A 22,250-nucleotide genomic window follows, 5' to 3' on the forward strand; every position below is an offset into this window, starting at 1 on the left:
TGAGACGGCGCCAGCCGTGCCGAACAGGCGATTGGCAGGCCTGTGCTCTCCGAGAGGCGAGGCTCCCCGACGCTGCCCGGACCCCTCACAGGCAGCGGCAGCTCCGCGAGAGCGAGCGCCCAGCCCCGAGGGCCCGCAGAGCGAGCAGCTCGCAGACAGCACCTGCGCACTGGGTGGGTGGCCCTCCGCGTGGGTGCGTGCGCGCGGCACGTGTGGGGCAGGCATGTGCACGGCTCTCACACTCCGACTCCAGCTCCTGTGGCGAGCTCTTCAGCAGCCCCTTAGTCCACAAAACATGACGGCAAATTCAATTTCTAGAAGACTTTTTTTGTTTTTTTATCCATTCAGGAAAAAAAATTAGACATACACGGTGAAATTTACAATCGGCGGCATCACCTGTCACACCGTCTGTCCTACCAGACCTGACATTTAAAGCTCAGCATTACTGGTATAAAAACATGAAACGGCGTCAGGACGCTCCACGGAGAAAAGTGAGGAGCCCCTCCAGGCCCGGGCCTGTCACCACTGCCCGCCCAGGAGCACAGCGGCCCCTCCGGGCACGCAAGGCCGTAGGAGGCAGGGGCCCCAAGGAAACAGCACGTTCACCAAATCTGAACAACTAAAATGTGTCCTTCTGCCTAGTGGAAATCAAACGGACAGACTGGCATTTTACGTTGATAATAGGTAACAAAGATAAAATGATGGCAAACCAGCCAAACAAAGTGAGCCGCAGCCCGCTGACCCCGGCATCTTGAGAGCAGCGCGTCAGCGGAGCTCGGCAGATGGCTCGTGGTTTCTCACGCTCGCTGTAAAGCACAAGGGGCAAGAACTGAGTCTCGTACAGAAATGTGAAATGGCTGAGTGTAAGAATAAGAACATAATTTTCACCGAAAAGAAATAATAATAATAAATCTTTGGGATGTATTAGATTTTTGTTTTTAAGGATACTTACATTTCACATTAGGGCAGTCTGACTGACAAGCTGACAGAAACACTCCTTTACTGAGTGAGTTTCCAACATTCTAATACATAGAAAAAATACAAACAAACGCAGAGCCATCTGGGCAAAAATAAACCACGAAGAAGGTAAGACATGAGCAGTGGAGCCTGCAGGAGAGGCCGGCAGGAGCCCCGCCGGAGACAGCACCAAGACGCCCCTCCGCCCGGGCCGCACCCCGCAGACCTGCGAGAACCCCTCTGAGCCTCACTGTCGGTTCCGGTTCTGCCGTTCCTGTGAAAAGAAAGGAGAGGGGTTGAACATGCCGGGCCAACATGCCGTGCACACAAATTCCCCCAAAGCCCAAGGGCCGCGGCCGCAGGTCTAGACCTGAGCTCCCTGCTGGGACCGCCACGCCACGGCAGCTCCAGGCCCTGGGGTCTGGGCGTGGGACCTGGCCTCTGATAACCACCTACCAGCGACAGACACCTGTGCAAGGAAGGCTCCCCTGGCCAGTCTGTTCTTACATCAGGAGGACCACCCATCCCAGCGCGTGCAGGACCAGCCTGTGACCAGCGCTCAGTCCTCCCCACACCCTCCAGCCTTCTTGTTCGTTAGTCGGGCCGCAGCCGCAGCTGACTCGCAGGAGACACACCGAGTCCGGCTCCCTCTGGCCCCTCCAGGATGGGGGCACCGCTCGCGGACTGGCGATGACTCATCTCCTGACACTCAGGACTGCCACTCGTGTAACGCACAATGCAAGTGAAAGCCTCTCCTCTGCTGCGAACGGACTAGACGTGTCTTCAGGGAAATGCGACACCAACCCCCACCCTCAGCGTCGTCACCCAGGACACGGCTCGCCGCAGGGCCACCTATGGTCACTCCTCTAACAACTATAACATTTCCTCCCTACCCTGAACTCCAAACACTGGAAAAATTAAGAACTCTATATTTTACATTCTCCTAAAAAAAAAAGTCACAGGCACTGCCCTCTACCCCCGGAGAGCAGATGGCAACCTCTCCTTCAAGCTCAGACAGGCAGCCTCCCGGGCTGAGCACCCTGACTGCTAAACCACCTCCACTCCTCCAACTGTGAGACGTGCTCTTCTCAAAACAGCTGAACCACATGGGAAGCAGAGTTCCTTCCTGAGAGGGACACTCAACAACAAACACGCCAGCAAGGGCTCACCCCTAACCCTCTGTCTTCACCCGGCTTTCCGCGGAGTGGCCCTGGGCCGTGGCCAATCGAGCTGTCCGAGGAACTCTCAGCTCACTCCCACTGTCAATGGAAACCTGCACTATTTTAAGCGCCCTAAGGAGTGACTGTTTCTAGACTTGAAAACCACAGGCTTCTGGGGCTCGGTCTGACCCAGCTGCCACAAGACCTGGTGCTTCCCCAAAGCAACAGTGCGCCTTCAGGCAGACAGCCCAGGTGTAGGACGGCCAGCGCGCCTGCAAAGCGGCAAGTACGCCTGGCCTCTCAACAAGGCCCGATTTTAAGCACTTCCAATCATTGAAAACAATGGAGTCAAACTCCAGATGATGAACAAAAGGGTGACCTGAGAGTCTCCAGGACAGACAAGCGCGGGATCATGAGGGCGTCCGTGCCCATCAGAGTGAAGGACACACCCTAGCCCTCCCTGGAAACCAGACTCCTGGGACCTCTGAGGCTCCACCAGGGCAGCAACAGGGCAGGCTCCTCTCTGCCACTCTCAGGAACAGGACTTAATCGAACACTGTCAGCTGCGGACAAAGGCATCCTGCCCCCGGCCACTCACCTGCTTCCACAGCGTCCCCGCCACAAGGGGGGAGGAGCAGCGCCCAGTGAAGTCGCACAGCAAAGCGACAGAGGACAACCCTGCTTGTCAACTGGAACATCTTGGTGGCACGGCCCATCTCCCTCCAGCCCACTGGAGGGGCAGCTCAAAGCCAGAAGCACCATGGCTCCCGTGACCACAGCCACCTCCCTCACTCCCGATCCCGGACACACCAGCGTGGGCACCGAAGGCTCCAACCGCCACGATGCACATTTCAGGACAATAGCTCCTCAAAACACCAACCTGGTTAGGGGCAGAAAATCATCCCTCAGCACATCACAGCTTCACAACCCAGCAGTCACAGCATTTACGACAAACCACACACAGCGAGCCCGCTTCTTGCGGCTGGGGACCTCAAGTTTCACTAGCGACGCTCTCTGTTCTGTCCCTGTAAATTCAGTAGTTCAATTTCATACCCAAGAGCTAAAACAGAGAATCGCAGTAACTGGCAATAAATGACAAACTTGTCTTTTCCCCACAAAAATGAGTGGGCCCAATCGAGTTCTGTGAGCATGGCAAGGGATCCCAAGTTACGTGGTGACATCCAAGCGGGCCTGCCCATCGCCGCCGAGGCCGCGCACGCCCTCCCGGGACCCAGACCCACCTTGCGCACCACCTCCTCCTCCTCCTGGCGCTTCTCATAGTGCGAGAAGTCGTCGAAGATGGAGGTGGTGTGCCTGTAGGCGGCGATGATCTTCAGCACCTGCCTCGCCTTCTCCAGGGGCACCTCCTGGGTGTCGCGGGAGTTGGTGACCGGCTTGTGGTCGTTGTTCTCCAGCCGGATGTGCCGGAGCTGGCTGTTGGGCACGTCCTTGACAAAGATCCACTTCACGTCGAACTTGCCCTTCCACTTGTCCTGGGACCAAACCCCGGCGCTTGTGCCGTAGTCCACGGGCGACTTCATCTCGGCCACCCCGCAGAAGTGCCCGCTGCCGTTGACGCTGAACAGCAGGTAGACGGGCCCCCGGCTGCCCAGGGCGCGGAAGGCGCTGTCCAGGCGCTTGTTGCCGTGCTCGGTGCTGCACCAGATGGAGTACTTGATGGAGCGGTGCACGTCGTCCTCCGAGTAGCTCTTGATGATGAACACGCGGCCGCTCCGCAGGTTCCAGTCGAACTCCCGGGGGTTGTAGCTGTGGGCCGCCTTCAGCTTCTCCAGGACTGGGTGGGACTCCGCGCCCAGGGCAGAGCTGGGCTGCGTGTTCCCGAGGGAGTTACTGTCGCCGCCTGTCCCTCCACTCGGCCCGAACGCAGCGTTCCGGTTGCGAGGGGCGACCCAGCGGGTTTGGGGAGGCTGCTGGGGGCTCTGGTACTGCGGCTGTGCCAGAGGGGGGTGCTGAGCGGGAAGAGGCTGCCCAGTCGGCTGGGGGGCCACCTGGGGGACCGGCGCCTGCTGGGCAGCCGGGGCCTTGGGCCCAGGCCCCTTGTTATCCCAGGTGCCAATGTCCATGTTATGCTTTATGGGAGGAGGGGGCAGTGCACCCCCCACCGCAGGGCCGCCCTTGGCCTTCGCTTTCGGCTGTGGCTTCGCGGGCTTGCTGGCGATAGCAGCCCATGAGGCCGGCTTCGACACCGGCAGGCTCACGTTCGTCCCACCACTGCCAGAAAGTATGCCCGTCATCGCCACGCTGCTGACCACTGACCCCACCGTCTTGACCGCAGAGGTGGTGACGTCCCCAATCTTCAGGCCCACCATGCCTTGCTCCAGGCTGTTCATTCCAGGGGCCTTGTTGAGGGTGTCACTGTGAAAGCCTGTCTGTCCGTCCACAATCGTGCCGCCCAGGGAGCTTGGCGGGTAGGTGTAGCTGTTTCCATAAGCAGAACTCTGAGCCTGCTGCCCCTGAGACCCGCTCGTCCCCCAGGCTGAGAAGGCAGGGTTTTCGGGGAAAAAATTAAACCTGTGCTGATAGATATTGTTCCCCAGGCCCCCAGGCTGCCCAAAAACAGCATCGTGCATAAAATGATGGTCTCCATTACTGAGCTGTCCGTAGGTGGTGAGGTACGGGATGGGAGGGTCCCCTCCGCTAGACCAGGGCGCCTCGTTGAGGGAGTAGGGAAATCCGATGGATGGCGGGTAATAGCTGGACAGGTAGGGATCGGCCATGGAGGGGTAACTGTTACTCTGCAGAAACAAGCACGAGCCGCGTTAGATGCTGTCCCAACACCGAGGAGACACCGGAACGCCAACTGCTCCTGCCTAAGTGCAGGCTGATGGGAAACCAGGCCTGTCCTGCACAAGCCCCACCTGCAACAGGAGCCCAGAAAGGACAGGTGAGGGTGAGGTCAGGGACAGTCCAGCTGGTCACCTCCAAACACAGAATATCACTTGCAATGACATGGATTCAAGTCAGGTGACAGCAATCTACTCAGCACCCCACGTCCCCACTTGACCTTCAAGAAGAGACCCGTTTAAACGGACCTAGAGTGAGGAGCTACCTTCTGCCCCGCTGGCAGCAAAGCTCATGAGGAGCACGGGCAGCACGGGCAGCCCAGGAGGACGGGGGAGGCTTTAGAAGAGCCGCAGACTCCTCACAGCAGTCAGGACGTTCAGCACTGCAGGCGTTTACCCTGCAGGCTGACTTCAAGTTCAGCAGTTATGCATCTAGACACCCCTTCCCACTCTCCACCCACAGGACCCCTGCCACCCACCCAGGGCCATTCCCGAGGCCCCTTCCACAGGCCTTTCCTGATGGCCTGCCTCTGAGTTCCAGGGTCTCACCTCCTCAGTCCCCACCGTTTCCTGGGCATGGCCTGGGGCTCTCGGAGCGGGCCAGGTGATGGAGGAGGCCCCGGCTGGTCCAGCCCCTTTGCCCAGTGAGTGTCCCGCTCTGTTCTCTGGACCACAGGAGCCCCCGCCTCACCCGGGCCCCTCACTGAGAAGCCACCTCCGTGCAGCAGCTGGAAGCTCCAGGAGGAGTTTCTTAGCGCTGGACCCTGAGGCCGCAGCGCCTCCCTCACTTCTGCCAGATTTAGAGCTGCAGCCAGCAGTTCTGGGAGGTGGCTGCTCAGGGAGACTCACCCGGGGCTGCCGGTCAGACCGGGGACTGGGAGCGGGAGGGCTGCGAGGGAAACAAAGCAGGGCAGACGTGGAGCCCTCCAGCCTGTGACGCCGCTCGCGGCCCCTCTCCACGTCCCCCGAGCAGCCAGAAAGTTCTACGTGGAAAGCAGCGGCTTTAAACTCTTTCCCTAACCCCGCGCCCATGTTCAGGAGAGAGCACCTGCCACCCTGTCCGCAGAGGGTGGCTGGTGTCCAGGCAGGGAGCCGGGCGAAGGCAGCCAGGGAGGGTCCAGGACACCAAGAGGAAAGCAGCTCTGCTTATGGGCAATGAGAACGGGCAGGCACTCTCCGGATCCCCCAGAAGACCCTGGGGAGGTCAGGCCAGTCCCCAGGCATGTCCCGAGACAGCACTGACACTGCTGGTCTGCACGGCCACCTCCTGGCTCCCTGCCCATCCTGGGGCACTCGAGGCCTCAGGACTCAGATCTCCTCCCCATCAGCTGCTCCACTTGACAGCAGATTATTCTAGAACCACCTTTTCAAATGCAATGGTAGCAGTTTGCCTGTTAACACAAGCCCTTGAGATTCTCCGGGATACAAGAAACAGGACGGACATGCAAGGGAAAGGACCTCAGTGATCCTGGCCCCTTTAACGTAACCTCTCGGTCAGCCTGCCTCCGCCCAACCTGGGCCCACTGGAGAGGCAGCAGAGGAGAGCGGACTACTGGGGGATGTGTTAGGAGGGGCGGGCCCAGGGGCTCAGGCCTCTGACTCGGAGCCCTCCTCCTGCCAGCCTGGCCCTCCTGGCATCAACGCACTTCCCTCGCATGCAAGGAAGGCCCTGGGGAGAAGAGAGGACCAGGGGCTGCACGGCATTTGAACCACCTGGACAAACCAGAGTGGCAGCAGCGGGGCCACAGCACTGTGCTCCCCGAAAGACCCAGCGCCTCACTCTGACCTACACGTAAACCTGAGCCACGACAGGACGCAACCCAGGACGCGAGCTCTCGTGTGTCATGCTCAGCCCTGAACTCCCCTCACATCCGTCCCAAGTCCCGCCACTAATGGACAAGTCCACCATCCCGGTCACCCCAGCACCACTGTGTGGACAGGTGGCTCTTGGCCGCCTCCAGCCAGGACTATCCAAGGGAAAGAGGAGACAAGCCAGCCAGCATCACCGGGACCCTGCGTCCAGCCCTGGGGTAAGGCCAGGCAGGGCGGCATCTGGGAGAGGAGCGGCCAAGCAGGCTGGTGGTGAGGGCTACCTAGAGGGCTGGGCTCCATACCAGCCCGGTCCACGCTGTCTGGCCCCACCAGGCCGCCAGCACACAGCAGGCTTTGTGCAGGGACCCTAGCCCACCTGCATCCCCACCCTGCTGGCAGCACAGTTCCTACCACCTCTGCCATATTTCCTGCAAAACTCCGAAAGCAAGGCAGCAAGTGACCCAGCAGAGCTCCTTCTGCAGCAGGAGAACTTGGAGGTGTTCCCCGAGCACTGTGGTCTGCACCGCACCACCTCCCCTCCTCGCTGCCTTGAGGGTGTGGTTCCAGGTGGTTCCAGGCCATCTGCAGCACGGGGTGGGGGTGGCGGTGACTGTTCTGGCCTCAACTTACAGCAAAACTAAAACTATACTTGTTTCAAACGTGAACTCTACGTGAGCCCGCCAATGGCACTGCAGAGTTGGGCCGCTCGTGATCACAGGCAGCCCCTCGGAAGCCACCGGTCCTGGCCTCAGGCTCTCAAAACACTCAGCACAGTAGCTCAAACACTGTCCAGCCTGGCTCCTGCGAGAGCCGCAAGGCCCAGCTAGAGTGCGTGGGTTCACCTGCTAGGGATGCAGGTGCAGAAGCCAAAGGGATGGAAACAAATTCCACGCCTTCAGGCCTCTGCGCAGGTGGGTCGTGGGTCTTGTGAAAGGAGCAGCACAGGAAAAAATTCTTTCAAGGACAATGCAGGTAAAACAACAAAGCCATCGCCCTGACCGCACGAGGCTTCTAGTTACCGCCTTTGCACAACTTAGGGCCTCAGAGAAGGGAGGCGGCAGGTCTTCACGCCAAAACGTCTGCTGACTGCAGGGAACACAGCCCCAAGCGTTGCACCCCTAGGCCAAGGCAGACGTGACAGGCAAAACGTGCCCTCCAAACCAAGTAAGTTCAAGCAGTCGTGACAGTTACTCCGAGGTCACTTTCTTCGAAGAACAAACAGTAAAAGACAATAAAGCCGTAAGCCTGTCCTATCATTAAGTGTTTGTTATACTTACCAACACTCACCCACATCAAAAACAACCTTTCAGTCTCAACAACCAGAACCATCTATTTTAAACTTGAAATGTCTGCTTCCTAAACCCAGCTTTCTTAGAAGGAATAATTCCAAAATTACTCAAATGCTTTAAGTTTCACAAACAGTAAAGTGACTCAGCCATTAAGGTGACCAAGAGGAGGCAATGGAAGGAAAAACAGGAAGGACCCTTCAGAACCTCAAGGCAAAGAGAACACTTCTGGAGTCTGCAGAGCAGCATTTACTTGGGGGAGGGGAGTGACTATCATAAATTATGTAAAAGAGGAAAAGCACCTAGGGCAGTGAGGAGTGGTGACAAAGTGAGTGACACAGGCTCCGGGGAGAGGCCTGGGGGTGCAGCTGGTTCCCCCCTCGGAGTCCTGCATCTGCTTCCTGCCTCGGCGAGCAGTTCTGAGTGACCTCACAAAGAGGTCTGTCACCGCTCTTCGGGCACTGTTAGCTGCATTTCAGATGGAAGCCCCTACTGTGTGCACCATCCTTGTGTTTTAGGACGTCCCTGGCTCTCAGATGCAGCTACAGGAAACGGATGTTCAGCCAGTGCCCACTTGACCAGGCACTCCTCGCTGCCCGGGCTCACTGGCCCACCAGAGCCGCCGAGGAGCGGTAAGTCACATGCCAACTTCCTCCCAGACTCTTCACAGTGGCCCCAACACCAAGAAAAGGTATCGATTTAGCCCAGCTTTGTGCTGCTGGGTGAAAAAACCACCCAAAACCTGACAGAACACCTGCTGACAGCTTTCACAATACAGGTGGGTTAGGGTCCCTGCACACGGCACAGTTTTCAAGGAGGGCCCTGCCAGGGATGCCAGGCAGAAGCTTCTTGCAAAGAGAGTAAAGAGGCACAAACTCCAATGCACACAAGACAACATCTGAGAGACACTGTACACCAGGTCTCCAAGAGATGCCACGCGGCGCCCTCAAGTGTTAAAACACGTGCCCAGCACTTCCGGTGGTTCTGCACACAATAGGTCAAGACTCGACCAGCAGCTCAGCTTCCTCTGGTTACAGACGGCCAGCGCCGGGACCCGAAACAAGTACCTTCACAGAGCGCTCTCGTACAGTGAGTGTTTCTCGTTACACTCCAAGCAAGACAGAATTGTTAAGGAGGAATAAAAAGTTCGCTTTTATCCCTTCTGTACCGGGCAGGTGTGACCAGGCACACTGACAGGTCCATCGACAGCCGAGTGCCTCCAGTGTAGATGCAGGCGCCCCGTTGGTTCCCTCCCGGCCTGGCAGTTGGCTGGCACACCTGCAACAACTCAGAAGAGGAACTTTTCTGGGTCCTTTCGGGGGGAAAAAACAAAACAAAACAGGACTGGAAAGGAGGCAGGCCCTGAGGACAAAGTCAGGAGGACCCAGCAGCGGCAGAGCCCCACCCAGCGCCCTCACCCCGGGCCCCCACCCGGACCCCGCTGCTTCAGGAAAGCTGACCAACGTGTGCTGCCCCAGGAGCCCCAGGAAGGGACACGCACACCGGGAGCAGTGGCCCCAGCCTTCCTGAGGGAAGGACCAGCCACCCGAGCACAACAGTCCCATTACAGAGCATTACCATTAACCAACTGAACTTAGACGGCCTGCTTCTAAATGCTTTCCAAGTCATCTTCAATACCAAGGCTTCACAAATCAGAAAGCCACAGTGTCTCCAAGAGGCTACTAGAAACCACACCTGAGTTCTGACAGATGAGCATCGCAGAGCTGACGGAGGCGCTGGCTCCGTGAGGGAGGATTGTGTACACAAGTGGGCCCTCTCGCCACGGTCCACCTGGCGGCAGCACCACCTCAGCAGAACCTGGCGCAAACAGGGCTGCGCGCTTCCCGCTGCTGGCCACGCCACCACTGCTCCAGCTCACGCACCAGCAGTCAGGCTGGACATCACAGCACATCCTCAGTCTGAGCACCTTCCTAAACCTCCGCCGGCAGAGTCCACGTGGAGAGGCAGCAACCATCCCCAGTGACTCCTGACTGCATCATTGCTCACGTGAAGAAAGGAGAGGCAGACACAGGACCCAGAGAGCCTGGCTGCACGCCTGGCACGAGGCACCGGCCCTCAGGTTCCTCATCCACGAGACGACGAGGATCCAAGAGCCCTGGCGGTCACAGGCTTCCTGTGCCCTCCAGCAGTCGGGCATTTACGGACAGTCTGTTCTCAATCAAGGGCCTTCTCAGCAGGTTCACCGTGTGAACTGATCTTGCTGAAAACTGCACATCTAACATCCGGGAGGAAGGGGCCATTTTCAGGCTGTTCACTGACAGCACCAACCTGTAGGGTCTTTCCACACGGCTCCCGGGGGATAGCCGGCCCTCTTCTGATATCAGAAAATCACCCACTCTGTCTGGAAGGAACTCCTCTGGAGTAACGAAAGCTCCTGCCTTGTAAACATAAGGCTAAACATGTAACACTTTTAGGCCCAACACATAAGAGAAATAAGATGGTCAACAAAGTAAGTCCACTAAACTTCCTGGTCACTACCTCCAGCTGACCGCCCATCACTGAGCAGCCAGTTCTACTGTGCAGCCCTCATCCTGCCCAGGAGGGTGGGTTCTCGGGGCCCCTCTGTACAGGGTCTCTCAGGTCCCTCAGCTGCTGACTTGCCAAGTGCAGCAAGAAAGAGGAGGGTGAAGAAAAGTTCTAAGACACTTCAGAGAGGGGCAGACTAGCAAGAAAAGAGGCTGAGTAGCTTTACGCCACAGGAAGAGGCAGAACCTGGTTTGACACTAAAGCAAACATGCACAGTACACTTTAAAAGCAGTAGACACTAGGCTTAAACCTAAATCCAACCAGCCAAGTGGTCTTAACCAGGGCTATTCAGCCTCCCAGAGACATTTGCCGAGACATCTTTGGTTGTCCCAAAACCAGACCGTGTGATTAGGGGGCAGGGGAGGGGGTACTAGTGGCATCTCATGAATGAAGGCCAGGGAGGCTGCCAAATATCTGACAATGCACAGCACAGCCCCCAAAACAAAGTCTGTTTCAGTCCAAAACATCCTTAGTGCCAATGTTGAGAGACCTTGAAATACCTAAGAAAACCAGGTGGCACTGACTTACCCAGGTACCACCCTGAGCTTTACACAAACTGTCTAGTCTCAGCCTCCCCAGATCTATCAGGAGCCACTGTGAACTGTCCTACAGAAAAGGAAGCAGGCACAGAGAGGGCAAGCCACTGAGGCAGTGTCACACAGTCATCACTGGAGTGAAGAACCCAGGGCCAGAGTCTCGCTCGAGAGTCCTGCTCCTTCCCATTGTCCAGAGCTAACACAAAGTCACCGGACACCTTCAGAAAACCATGCACACCTCCACTCTGTCAAACGCAGTGTATCACTACCCGCCAATGCTGAGGCCAACTACAACTTCGGTCGAATGCCAGCCTCAGTAGGACGTCGTTTACAGCATTTTATACTCCGCTTCTTTGCTGTTTAGGATAATAAAAGTCAGATTTACGGTATTAAACTTGTGTCACAAAACTAATGGAAAAATACGCGTTAAGAAAGATAAACTCACCTGGTTTGACTGTCCAGAAAGGTAGGGCTCAAAGTCATTGTCATGAACTGTGTCCTTCTGATGCAAAGAACCATTTTGTACTAGAACGAGAGATTGCAAAATGCTACATTTAAATTTCAAAAAGTTACTTTTAAGCATGAAAATTAAAGGTAATAAGGCTTATCTCCATCCATTCCTAGTAGTCGTTGCTTCTACTTAAAAACAGTCATTACAAAATTGGTACTTACACAACTAATTACAAAGATGATGCACAACTTTCAATAACTTAAGCTACCTTTCTGACAAAAATTAACTGCGATTTGGTAAACGCTGACAAGACAGAGGTGCAGACAAAATAACGTGAGGCACTCGTAGCCAGGTTTTGGTAAAGATGATGTGGTCTGAGACCCACGCGTACCACACAGAGAACGGCGCTTCCCAAAGCCTAGCTGTTCCTGCGAGGAGAGGAGACCAGGAAACGCAGGGCAGCGTGGCTGGGAAGAGAGTGGGACAGAACAAGGCGTTGGTGAACGCGTTGTTATCTGCCCTGTTCTCTTCCTCTGTCACTGTGCCCAGCCAGGAAAGGAAGGGGGAGGTAAGGAAGTGCTGGGCCTTCTCCAATCTTAAAACACGATGAACCGTATCTGCTTACACCCGAGTCACTCACTCTCTCACTCTCTCTCTCACTCACACACACACACGTTAAAAACAATCTTCTGAGTAAACACAAAGTAGAGTCACTAGTTCTCACAAGAATGAGTCCTGGGGGTCTGCCTCAAGACAGATCACAAGGGCTCCAGCTATTAGAGTAAGAGCTAGCTTACAGGGCCAAGGGCTGGCAAGTCACCCAGAGTCAGCCCCACACCTGGGGCACAGACAGGCAAGGCCCTGGCCAGGGTCCCCTCCCCCATTCAAATCAAGCATCTCGCGGTAGGATAGGAAGATGGAATTCTCGAACCACCTGTTTATTCATCTCTTGAAAAGTCTACTTTAAACCCGTTAAATCTCCCAAGTATCCTAACCTAAAGTTGCATTTCCCTGAACCTGCGCGAGAAAAACTTGGCGGTTCTGGGCGCCTCTCCCGGGCCCTGCTCTTCCTCCGCACGGAGCGCCCGATTCTCAACAAGCCCCGCTTCCCGCTCCGCCCTGGGGCCCGCACGGCCCGTCCCGGCTCCGCTCACCTTTATTATCTTGTCCTTTTGTTCGCTGCTTCCCCGCAGGCCCGGACGTGCGAGTGGACAAAAGCCGGGAAAAGGAAACACAAAGTTATTCACGAGAAACCCGCCCAGGCAGGCAGCGCGCTCCGGCCCGAAGGGCCCGCGGTCACAGGCGACGCCGGCCCGGTCCCTGGCCCCGCGACCCTGGCTCCCGGCTTCCGGCCCCCGGGCCCGCGACCCCGGCCGCTACCTGGGGGTCCACGCTGGTGGCCGACATGCTTCATGAACAGCGCGGCGCGGGGCCCGGGCGCCCGCCGGCTTGGGCCTCCCCGCGAGGCCGGGTCTGTCACCCGCGCTCTCGCGGCCCCGGGCCCGCCGCCTCCTCCCCGGGCGCCGGCCGGCCGGGCGGCGGCGGCGGCTGCTGGGCGCACGGGCCGCGAGCGGGCCGGGCGCAGGGCGGCGAGCAGGACCGGACGCACTGACCAGGTGCTGATTCCAATGGCGGCGGCGGCGGCGGCGGCAGCAGCGGCGGCGGCGGCGGCAGCAGCGGCGACGACCGGAACGAGGCTGCGCGACGTCAGCGCGCGCGGGGCAGGCCGGGAGGCCGACCTGCTGCCACGCGCCGCGCCTGCGCAGCGCCTTCCGGCGGGACGGATCTCGCGCCCGGGTCCCAGTCTCGCGCGGCGGCTCAGGGGCGGGGCGAGCCCCGGAAGTCACGTGGACGTGTCCAATGGCGCTGCGGGGGCCGCGACTCAGGTGGGCACCTACTGGGCCTCGGGCGCGCAGCCGCAGCGTGGGCCGTGGTGCTGCAGAGTCTCGGCGCGTGCAGCCGCTGGCTGGCTCGGGTAGTGGGCCCGATGGCACCCCTGCGCTGGTCCCCGGGACCGGGAGAAGCGAAGCCAGCAAGTGCAGCCACCCCGAAAGCCACTTACAGCAGGCTGCAGTCCACTGTACCCTGCTGCTCGCCCAAACGCCCCGCCGGCATCCCTCGGAGGGGCGCCCAGGCGCCGAGCTTTGCTGTCCTCGGGGCGGCTCCTTGGCTTCTGCAGCAGCTGTCCCGGTAGAGCCCTGGGCTCGGGCCTCCCTGAAGGTCGGCTTTGCAAGCACTCTTGGATCTACAAGGGGCTCCCCAGTTTATAACTAGCTTGCATTTAGATTCTTAACTCCGGGTTTCACCGCGGGAAGGAAAAGAGAGTTCAGCTCTGCATGGCGCCCTTTTGGGTCTTTCGGTCTCTGTTCAGGGGTGGACAGCCCCTTCTTGTCTCCAGCTTCCTGAAGGGAGCCCAGTTCCCACTTCCTACTCACTTCCGTGCCTTAACCCACGCAAGGTTCCAGCCTGGATGTCCCTCCTGGCTCTGGGGCCCCTGCGACTACTTCCCAGCGTGGCTTCCAAGTGGGTCTTTTCTTCTTTTCCAGCTCTGGCAGGTGTGCCACCCTCACAAGGCCCAGGTCTGTGTTCTGTCCTTGTCCTGCTGAAGGTACGAGGCCTGGAATGCTGGCTCTCTCTGTTTCTGGTGGCCCCAGGTGTCCTTGGTGCTCTGTCTCCATCATCACATGGTCTTCTCACTGTGTTGTGTATTGACTCTTCCTCTTCTTATAAGGACATATGTCATTGGATTTAGGGCCACCCTACTTCAGTATGAGCTCATCTTAACTTCATTCTGTCTGCAGCGACCCTGTCTTCAAATAAGATCACATTCCCAGGTAACAGAGGGACACTATTCAGCCAGTATAGGGATCACAGGTGATGTCCACTGAAAAAGTTGGAGGTGAGCTATAGGGCTGAGCAGTGAAAGGAGTAGCCCCCAAAACTGAGGCCTGAGGAGGTGTGGTCAGACCAGCCTGCTGGCCAGGGAAGGGGCAGATCTGATAGCCACCACCTCCCCACTACCCTCCAGGCTGCCACCCTGCCAGCTGGGAAATCTGGCAGTGTCCCTCACTGATCTCAGTGAAGGGGGAGAGTGAGGGTCGCCCAGGGCAGGGGGCAGCGTGGCCCCAGCTGGCAGGAAACATGGGACCCCAAAAGCCCTATGTAGAGACTATGTGAGCCCAGCACTGGTGGCTGAGGCCCTCAGACCAGCCTCAGGGGAAGCCTTTTCCTCTGCCAGGCATGAGGACACAGGAAGTTGGTGTCAAGGAGTCTAAAGCTGAGCTTCCTGTAACTGCAGAGGACCACTACCATGGTCCAGCTGTGAAGAAGGTGAGAGAAAACTGTTCCAGTCTCACCTTTCCAGCCCAGCTTCTCTGGGACAGGGAGGCCCGGGTCCAGCAAGCTGGGGACAGAGTAGTTCCTGGCACAGGGAGGGGTGGTAGGGGCCTCAAATGACACTGACCAGCTCAGGCTTTGGAACAGCACAAGAACCTCTGGGGCAAAGATGGCCCAGCCCCAGGGTCTGTGCTAGGACCCATGGGCTCTCCCACTGTCTAGAACCCTCTGCTCCTGCCCTCCCCACCTGACCCTTGGCCATCCTCCAGCTTCCAGGAGGAGCTGAGTCCATGCAGGCACGGGGTACAGAGGTCTCCTCCCCTGCAGGTCCAATGGCAGGGAGAACCCACCCCATCCTGGACCCTCCACCTTCAGACACCCCCTGTCTGCCGGACCCAGCTGGTATGGGATTGTCTAAACATTGCCAGCATTGATTTAAAGAGATTTGATTTTCTACTTATTTCAAAGGCATATGGGCATGTGGTTAAAAACCTCGTCTTTGTATTCAAAAGTACAGGGTGGAAGACAGAAGGTCTCTCGCAGCCTGTTCAGGTTCCATTGTATAGCTGTGCAAGGACCCCTGGAGGGAGGCTCCTGCAGGGGGGTCCCTGGGTCAGAAGGCACTCACATTGGCCACCTGCATGTTGTTAGATCTGGCAGGTTGCCCCCAAGAGAGGTTGTGCCGATTCCCCAGCAGGGAGCTGGGGGTGGGGCCTAAGGGGTGGTGGCCCTGGCCATGGGTCCCTCAATGGCTGGCTTCTAGGGGCCTGCAGATGAAGACACCCTTCCACCTCGCACCTCAGCTAGCACCTCCTGACTGGCTCCAGGGTCCCCCTGACCTGCCCTAGACAGCCTTGCACCTCCCTGTGCCTCTAGTCCCCTTGAGGACCAACCAGACAAGCCTCCACTACTGCTGTTCCCTCTGCTTGTGACACTCTTCCCTGCCCTCTGCACAGCACACTCAGCTGCTTCTTCATTTCTTCTCCCATGAGAGTGGTCTGCCCTACCCTCCCATGGCTCCTCTGTACCTCATGCCCACCCTGGGGACGCTTGGGGCCCAGCCAGGTCATCAATTGTCTGCAAGAGCTCTGCTCGACCCATGCCTGAGACCTCCTGCCCCAAAGAGGGCCTCCTTGTGAGCTTGAAAATCTACAGAGTGTGAAGGAGAGAGGGAGAGGCAGAAAGACAGAGGTTTTGAGCCCCTGTAATCTGTTCACCACCCCCACCCCCAAACTCAGCCCACATGGAGTTGGGGTAGGCAGTACCCATTTACCCTTGCAGCCTATCAGTTCAGCTTTCCCTGGAGGCCTGCTACCTGCTGACCATGGTTAGCAAGCTCCCTGATCCAGCCCTTCCTGAAGCTGAACCCAGCAATCCCCTGGAGCCCTGGGCTGGGATCTGGGGCTGGAGATGTGACCTCTTACGTCTCCAGATGAGGTGGTCTGTCCTGTCAGTGAACATTCCAGGCTCTGCAGGACTGAGACAAGAAGGCCACCGTTCAGCCTTCCCTCCTCCAACGTCAAGCCCCATGTCATGTCTTCCACCCACCCCCAGCCTCCCAGCTCTGCCTCAAGGGGCGCCTGGGCTTGGAGAAGGGCAGGAAGGAGCCAGGCTCAGCTGTGCTGAATCATCTGCAGGGACAAGCCGATCTTCCTGCCCAGGCCTGGGGCCACGCATGCCCAGGAAATCGTCTGATTTAATAAGCCCCGGTGATGTGGACTGGGCTGGGAAGACAGCCCTGAAGCTGTGGTCCGGATGGCTGCATGCAGGCCCATAGCTGGGTTAAGGTCTGGAGGTCCAGCCTCAGCCCTTGGGTGGGAGGAGCCCAGGATTGGATCTGCCCTGGCTCTCACTCTCCCCAGGCGCCCTCTGCTGGCCCCTTGTGGCTCTGCCCGTGACTCTTCAGCCTGCTGGCCACTTGCCCAGAGCCAGGGAACTGGGCCCAGTGGGTAGGGGTGCACAGGCTCTGAGGCCCCCAGGAGGGGAGCCCATGGCAAGAACCCCTCTGGAACACACCCAGCATCGGCACGTTGCCCACGGCCTCCTGCTGCTTCCTGCAGTGACCCCCAAATAAAGTTCTTACACCCTGGCCTTGATTTCAGGGTCTGCTCTGGAGAGCTCTACTCAGAGTGGAGATGGGGCAGTGCAGAGCATCCTTCTCTAAGGGGGAGTAAAATAAAACCCATCCTTCCCCCTTCCTCCACCCCTCTCGCTTGATTTCCACCAAACGTTATGACACTCTGGCCCAGGCTCTCAGGACCCCACAGAGAACCACAGCAGACATGGCTCCCACCGCCCACGTGACCGCCTTGGCTGCCCTGTGTCGTCCCTGTAGAGGAGGCTGCCCTCCCCTCCTGGGCGGCACTGACTGCCTGGCTCAGGCGACCTGGAACCTTCTGCTTTCAGAGGCCCCCTGGCGCCTGGCCCAGGAACTCAGAGCTGACCGACAGCAAAGCCCACCCCTCCTCCCCTCCCCTCCCCGGAGGTCCCGGAGCCAGGACCAGCCCTCTGCTGCCTCGGGAGTGGTCTTTGTGCTCCGGCCCCTCCCCTTGTACCAAGACACCACCTTCCCCTGAAGAGTGGAGTGAGGGCTGCAGCCCCGACAGCGGCCCCACCCGCTGAGGCCCCTGCCCAGGAGCCTCATGACACCTCCCATTGCAGGGAGCATGTGACACAGGCTGTCACACTGGACCCTTCCAGAAGGTGGTAGGCCCCAGGGGCCCTCCCAGCCCCTGGCTTCTCCCCGACCTGGGGCACCTGGTGGACAGGACCGTGCCTGCCCCATTGCCCAGCTGTTGGAGGCAAAGGCCACGGCTGTTTACGGGCAGGGCCCAGCGATCAGGAGCCCCGAGGCGGGCTGGCTGGGCACATTCCAGGACTGGCTGTCCAGGGGCCCCATCGCTGCTGCAGAACTGGTCAAGACTGCTGTTTTCTCCATGGGGCTGGAGAACAGGGGCAAATGTCAGTACTGTGGCCCGGAGCCGAGCCACTGGGTAGCTGGCGGCAGCCCTACTGGGGGACACCGTGAGCCCCACTTTCGGTGCGGCCACACCCAGCGCCAGGACCACACGGATGGGCAGATCTTGAGCCAGCTGCGTCCCCTGGCAGAGGAGGAGGAGGAAGAGGGGCCTGGGGCCTTGTCTGCCAGGCCTGCCTTTCCCGGGATGGGCTCCGAGGAGCTGCGGCTGGCCTCCTTCTATGACTGGCCGCTGACCAGCGTGGTACAGCCCGAGCTGCTGGCTGCCGCCGGCTTCTTCCACACGGGTGAGTCCTGAGGGCCTGGGGCCATCCAGGACCCTCCTGGGCTGGGGCCCCACCTTCTCCACGGAGCCCCTCCCCCATGGCAGGGAGGTGCTGGCCTGATGCAGAGGGCCACAGGGCCCTTCTACACCTGTCCCCGGCCCTAGGGTCTCTCCTGGGCTCGTGCTTCAGATTAAGTGCACCCGGGGAGGGGCCAGAACAGCACAGGTGCACCCTGGTGTCAGGGGTCAGTGGTGGGACAGTGGGGGCCGAAGGAGAAGCAGGAGGTGGGGGGCATCCTCAGGGCCCCTGGGGGCCACGGACAGGCTCTAGGAGGATGAGTCTGTTGACAGCATGGGGTGAGACAGAGGTGAGGGCTGCAGGGGCAGAGATGCGGGGTCCCCACCCCCGGGTGGTGTCAGCCTCTAAAACCAAGCCTGGCAGCAAACAGTCCCTTCTTGTGGTCACTGGGAATCCATCCTGAGGAGGTGACGCCTAGGGTGGAGGTGTGGGGGGCAGTTCTGTCTCCGAAGCTCTGCAGTGACACGGGATGTTCTGGCTGGGCGGCCCGTCCCTCAGCCTCTCTGTGAACAGCACAGACACCGAGCAGTTGCATTCCCTTCCCGAACATTCACCGAACATTTGCCTCGATTCTGGCAAGCGCCCCAGCCACTGTTACCCCCATTCCCCCTGCGATAAAACAGGCACGAGTGAATCCCAAGGAGAATGCAGGGCAAGGGGGTGGCAGAGGCCAGTGGGAGCCCCCAACCCCAGCCTTGGGGGACACTCCCGGCCATGTGAGGGGCCAGCGTCTCTGCTCTACCCCAGGCCAGCAGGACAAGGTTCGCTGCTTCTTCTGCTACGGAGGTCTGCAGAGCTGGGAACGAGGAGATGACCCCTGGACGGAGCATGCCCGGTGGTTCCCCAGGTACTGGCTCTGTGGGGGGGTCCCGGGGCTGGGCGTGCACCAGCCTCCCCTGCCATGTCCCGGGGTGTAGGGTCTCAGGGACGGGGCCCCATCCAGATGGCACTTGCGCTGTTTCTTCCTTGATGCTCAACAGACCCTGACGCAGCTGCCCCAAGTGCCTCCTGCGGGGAGTCTGGGGGAGTGGTAGATGATGGCGCCATCCCCGCCAGGGGGTCTGCAGGGCTTGCCCTGGACCTGGTGGGGGTGGCTCTCTGACAGGGCAGGCCCACTGCCCACGGGGCTCCTGACCTGCTCCCTCAGGTGTGAATTCCTGCTCCGGACAAAAGGAAGGGACTTCGTCTGCAGCGTCCAGGAGTCTTGTCGCCCGCCAGGCTCCTGGGTGAGTTCTGCCTGTCCTTAGGGCTTTGGGGGGCAGGCGGAAAGGGTCCCTCCCACCCTGCTCCACAAATGTTCTCTGGTCCTTCCAGGACCGATCAGAGGAGCCAGAAGACACAGGTCCAGCCGCCCCCTCAGGTGAGCCAGGGTGCGCGGCCTGGGCTCTGCTCCCTTGGGCACCTCCATCCTGCACTGTGGCTGGGGCTGTCGGGTACCCCCTAGCCTCCGCAGGACAGCCGAGAGTGAAGGGGTCTGAGCTGGCTTCATGGGGGGCTCCACAGACACCATGTGTGCGTCCAGGACTCCAGTGAAGCCAAAGCCATCCCCTGAGACCACAGAGCTGGCCACCGTGGGCACGGCCATTCCCAAAGGTGGCCACGGGGGCGTGGAGAGGGGCGGCCTTTGCCAGTGTGTCTGCCAGTCACCCCTCAAGCGCTCACTTGGCCAGAGTCACCAGCACACAGAGGAGCCGCCGTGCTGAGCTCTGCTTTCCATGTGGTGCCCAGGACCCAGTGGGGTAGGGTCTGAGGGGCTCCAGGGTTCAGGTCCGGTGCTTCCACCCAGCCCTGTAACACATGATCTTGTTCTCTGAGCCTCAGTGCTCTGAGCTGTGAAATGGGATGGAGCCGACCTCATTTGGGATTAAACGGGGTCCAGTGATGCCCTGGGAGCAGCACCTGGTGTGTCGCAGGACTGTCTGTGGCCGCTTTGGTCTCAGGCCTGTCACCTTCCCTGTGTGGGGGCACCTCTGATCCAGGCGCTGGGAACACAGCCCTGACTTGGGCATGGCTGGAGCAGCCGTGATGGCCACAGGGGCTCTCACGTGGAGGTGACCCTGGTGACAGGTCAGAGTGGCAGGCCACTGCCTCTTTCCCAGGACCCCAAGGCCCTGGGCCCTGCCTGCCCTGGGTCCAGCACCCCTCATCCTACCTTGCAGATGCCGGGGACAGCCAGGAGTGGCCCGCATGGAGTCAGTGCCCCGCCGTGCAGGCCGTGCTTGGGATGGGCTTCGGGCAGGGCCAAGTGTGGCAGCTGCTGCAGCGCAGGTACCGCCGGGCGGTGCCGACCAGCGTGTCCGCGTCCCAGCTGGTGGCCGACCTGCTCCAGGAGGAGGACAGGGGCCGGGCTGTGGGGGCCAGAGGTACCTCCGCCTCTCTGGACACTGCCCCCACCTCTCCTGCCTCACTGCTCCCACAGCGCCCGGCACTCAGTGTCCATGGCACCACATGAGGCGCTGCACAGGCAGAGCGCCCCGGTGTGGAGGGGGAGCCGGGATTCTGGCGCGCTGGGAGGGGCGGGGGGCAGATGTAGGGGCAGGGGCTGTACTGCCAGTCAGAACTGGACCTCGCCTGCTGCTGGCTGTCTCTGGGCCAGGCCTCACCTCCCTGGGGACCTGGGCCTTAAGGCTCTTCTAACTGCCCACAGCTCCTGTCCACCTGGGGCCTGAGCTGCCCGTGCCCAGAAGAGAGGCCCCGTTGGAAGGAGCCAGGGAGCCAGGTGGAGGGGGCGCCTAGGGTGGGAGTGGGGCCGGGCCTTCTGCCTCCTGCGGTGGGGGCGGCCACTCCTGGTCTGGCCCGCCTCCCACACCTGCCAGCACAGAGGGCTGAGGTCAGGGTGTGGGGATGGTGTCACAGGTCGCCCTTGTGGAGAAGCGGATGGAGCCCAGGCCCAGCGGGTGCTGGTGGCCCTGGAGTCCCCAGGAGCGCGGGATGCAGAGGAACAGCTGCAGCGCCTGCGGGAGGAGCGGACCTGCCGTGTGTGCCTGGACCGCGCCGTGGCCGTTGTCTTCGTGCCCTGCGGCCACCTGGCCTGTGCCGAGTGCGCGCCCAGCCTGCAGCTGTGCCCCATCTGTAGGGCCCCCATCGGCAGCTGCGTGCGCACCTTCCTGTCCTAGGCCAGGTGAGTGAGTTGCCACCAGGCTCCCCCCGAGATTTTGGAATGGGCCTGGACAGTGACCGCAAGCATGCCATCTCCTGTGGTCCTGATGGTGGCCCAGCGTCGCAGGGACCAGGTGGTGGGGCAGGAGACAGCACTTCTTACTCCCGCCACCTCCCTGGCCCCACAGACGTTGCCCGTCCACTCCCCCTGGTGCTTGGGTACCTGCTCTGAGTCCTTCTCAACGCAGCATCCCAGGCGGCCACTGCCACCTTGCTTGGGCGTGTTAAGCCACACCCACTGGTCACATCTCTGCCCGGGTTTCTTAGTGCTCAGAGGGATGGTGCCGCCCGACTAGCCGGGCATAGAGAGCGGCAGCCTGGCGAGGGGCGCTCAGCTTTGGGGGTGTATGGAGAGCACATGCCGTCCTTGTCAAGGGGAGGGGGCTGGGGTCTGCCTGAGCATGGACCCCACGGGGATCCCAACCTGGGAGCAGAGTCCTGATGGAAATGCATGGTGTGGGGGGGCCCTTCGGCGTCACGGAGGTGGGGGCAGGAGCCACGGCCTTCTCAGGGTCTCTGTGCTCCAGGATCTCCCCAAGAATCTTCCGGGGAGGAAGTAGCAGGGAAGGAACCTCTCAGGGCTGAGGGGTCCCAGCTGGGTGGACAAGCCAACTGGAGCTGCTGCTCCCACCTCCTCCCCTCCAGGAGCTGTGAGTACCACTCCAGGAGGGCACCCCACTCGCTCAGCCTGTCCCTTGGCCCACTTGGCGGCCCGTTGGGGATGGCTGAGCTGGTGTCCAGCACTGACCAGCCCAGCGAGGAAGAGGGAGCTGTGGACGGCTTGGTGGAGGGGGTGGGAGCCTACGTGTGGAAGCTTTGGAAGAGTCAAAATAAAGTGTGGGTTTTCCTTGGACAGTGCTTCGCAGACTCTGTTCCAGAAC

At 59.8% G+C, this 22,250-nt stretch overlaps 2 protein-coding genes across 6 annotated transcripts; one reads left to right on the forward strand and one right to left on the reverse strand.

Moving 5' to 3' along the window:
- Nucleotides 1-306: 306 nt before the first annotated feature.
- Nucleotides 307-13,259, reverse strand: YTHDF1 (YTH N6-methyladenosine RNA binding protein F1). 3 transcript variants are annotated; one of them, XM_072944564.1, is made up of 6 exons: nucleotides 12,934-13,259; nucleotides 12,708-12,732; nucleotides 11,548-11,627; nucleotides 5,771-5,810; nucleotides 3,359-4,873; nucleotides 307-1,231 (listed from the first exon to the last, which is right to left on the reverse strand). In XM_072944564.1, the coding sequence occupies exons 3-6, from the start codon at nucleotides 11,619-11,621 to the stop codon at nucleotides 1,205-1,207; spliced, it is 1,656 nt and encodes a 551-aa protein (XP_072800665.1). In that variant the 5' UTR covers nucleotides 11,622-11,627; nucleotides 12,708-12,732; nucleotides 12,934-13,259; the 3' UTR covers nucleotides 307-1,204. The 3 variants fall into 3 exon arrangements, with proteins under 3 accessions (XP_072800665.1, XP_072800664.1, XP_072800663.1); XM_072944563.1 differs by lacking the exon at nucleotides 5,771-5,810; XM_072944562.1 differs by lacking the exon at nucleotides 5,771-5,810 and having other exon boundaries at nucleotides 12,708-12,735.
- Nucleotides 13,260-13,424: 165 nt separating this feature from the next.
- Nucleotides 13,425-22,222, forward strand: BIRC7 (baculoviral IAP repeat containing 7). 3 transcript variants are annotated; one of them, XM_072944567.1, is made up of 11 exons: nucleotides 13,466-13,773; nucleotides 14,100-14,161; nucleotides 14,792-14,883; nucleotides 16,444-18,153; nucleotides 18,958-19,057; nucleotides 19,358-19,436; nucleotides 19,525-19,570; nucleotides 20,370-20,573; nucleotides 20,858-20,929; nucleotides 21,067-21,331; nucleotides 22,015-22,222. In XM_072944567.1, exons 4-10 carry the CDS (start codon nucleotides 17,826-17,828, stop codon nucleotides 21,324-21,326), a joined length of 1,089 nt encoding a protein of 362 aa, XP_072800668.1. In that variant the 5' UTR covers nucleotides 13,466-13,773; nucleotides 14,100-14,161; nucleotides 14,792-14,883; nucleotides 16,444-17,825; the 3' UTR covers nucleotides 21,327-21,331; nucleotides 22,015-22,222. The 3 variants fall into 3 exon arrangements, with proteins under 3 accessions (XP_072800667.1, XP_072800668.1, XP_072800666.1); XM_072944566.1 differs by lacking the exons at nucleotides 13,466-13,773; nucleotides 14,792-14,883 and adding an exon at nucleotides 13,425-13,439 and having other exon boundaries at nucleotides 16,322-18,153; XM_072944565.1 differs by lacking the exon at nucleotides 14,792-14,883 and having other exon boundaries at nucleotides 16,322-18,153.
- The last annotated feature ends 28 nt before the right edge of the window (nucleotides 22,223-22,250 follow it).

This window comes from Vicugna pacos, chromosome 19 (genome assembly GCF_048564905.1).
Source record: "Vicugna pacos chromosome 19, VicPac4, whole genome shotgun sequence".
NCBI lineage: Eukaryota > Metazoa > Chordata > Mammalia > Artiodactyla > Camelidae > Vicugna > Vicugna pacos.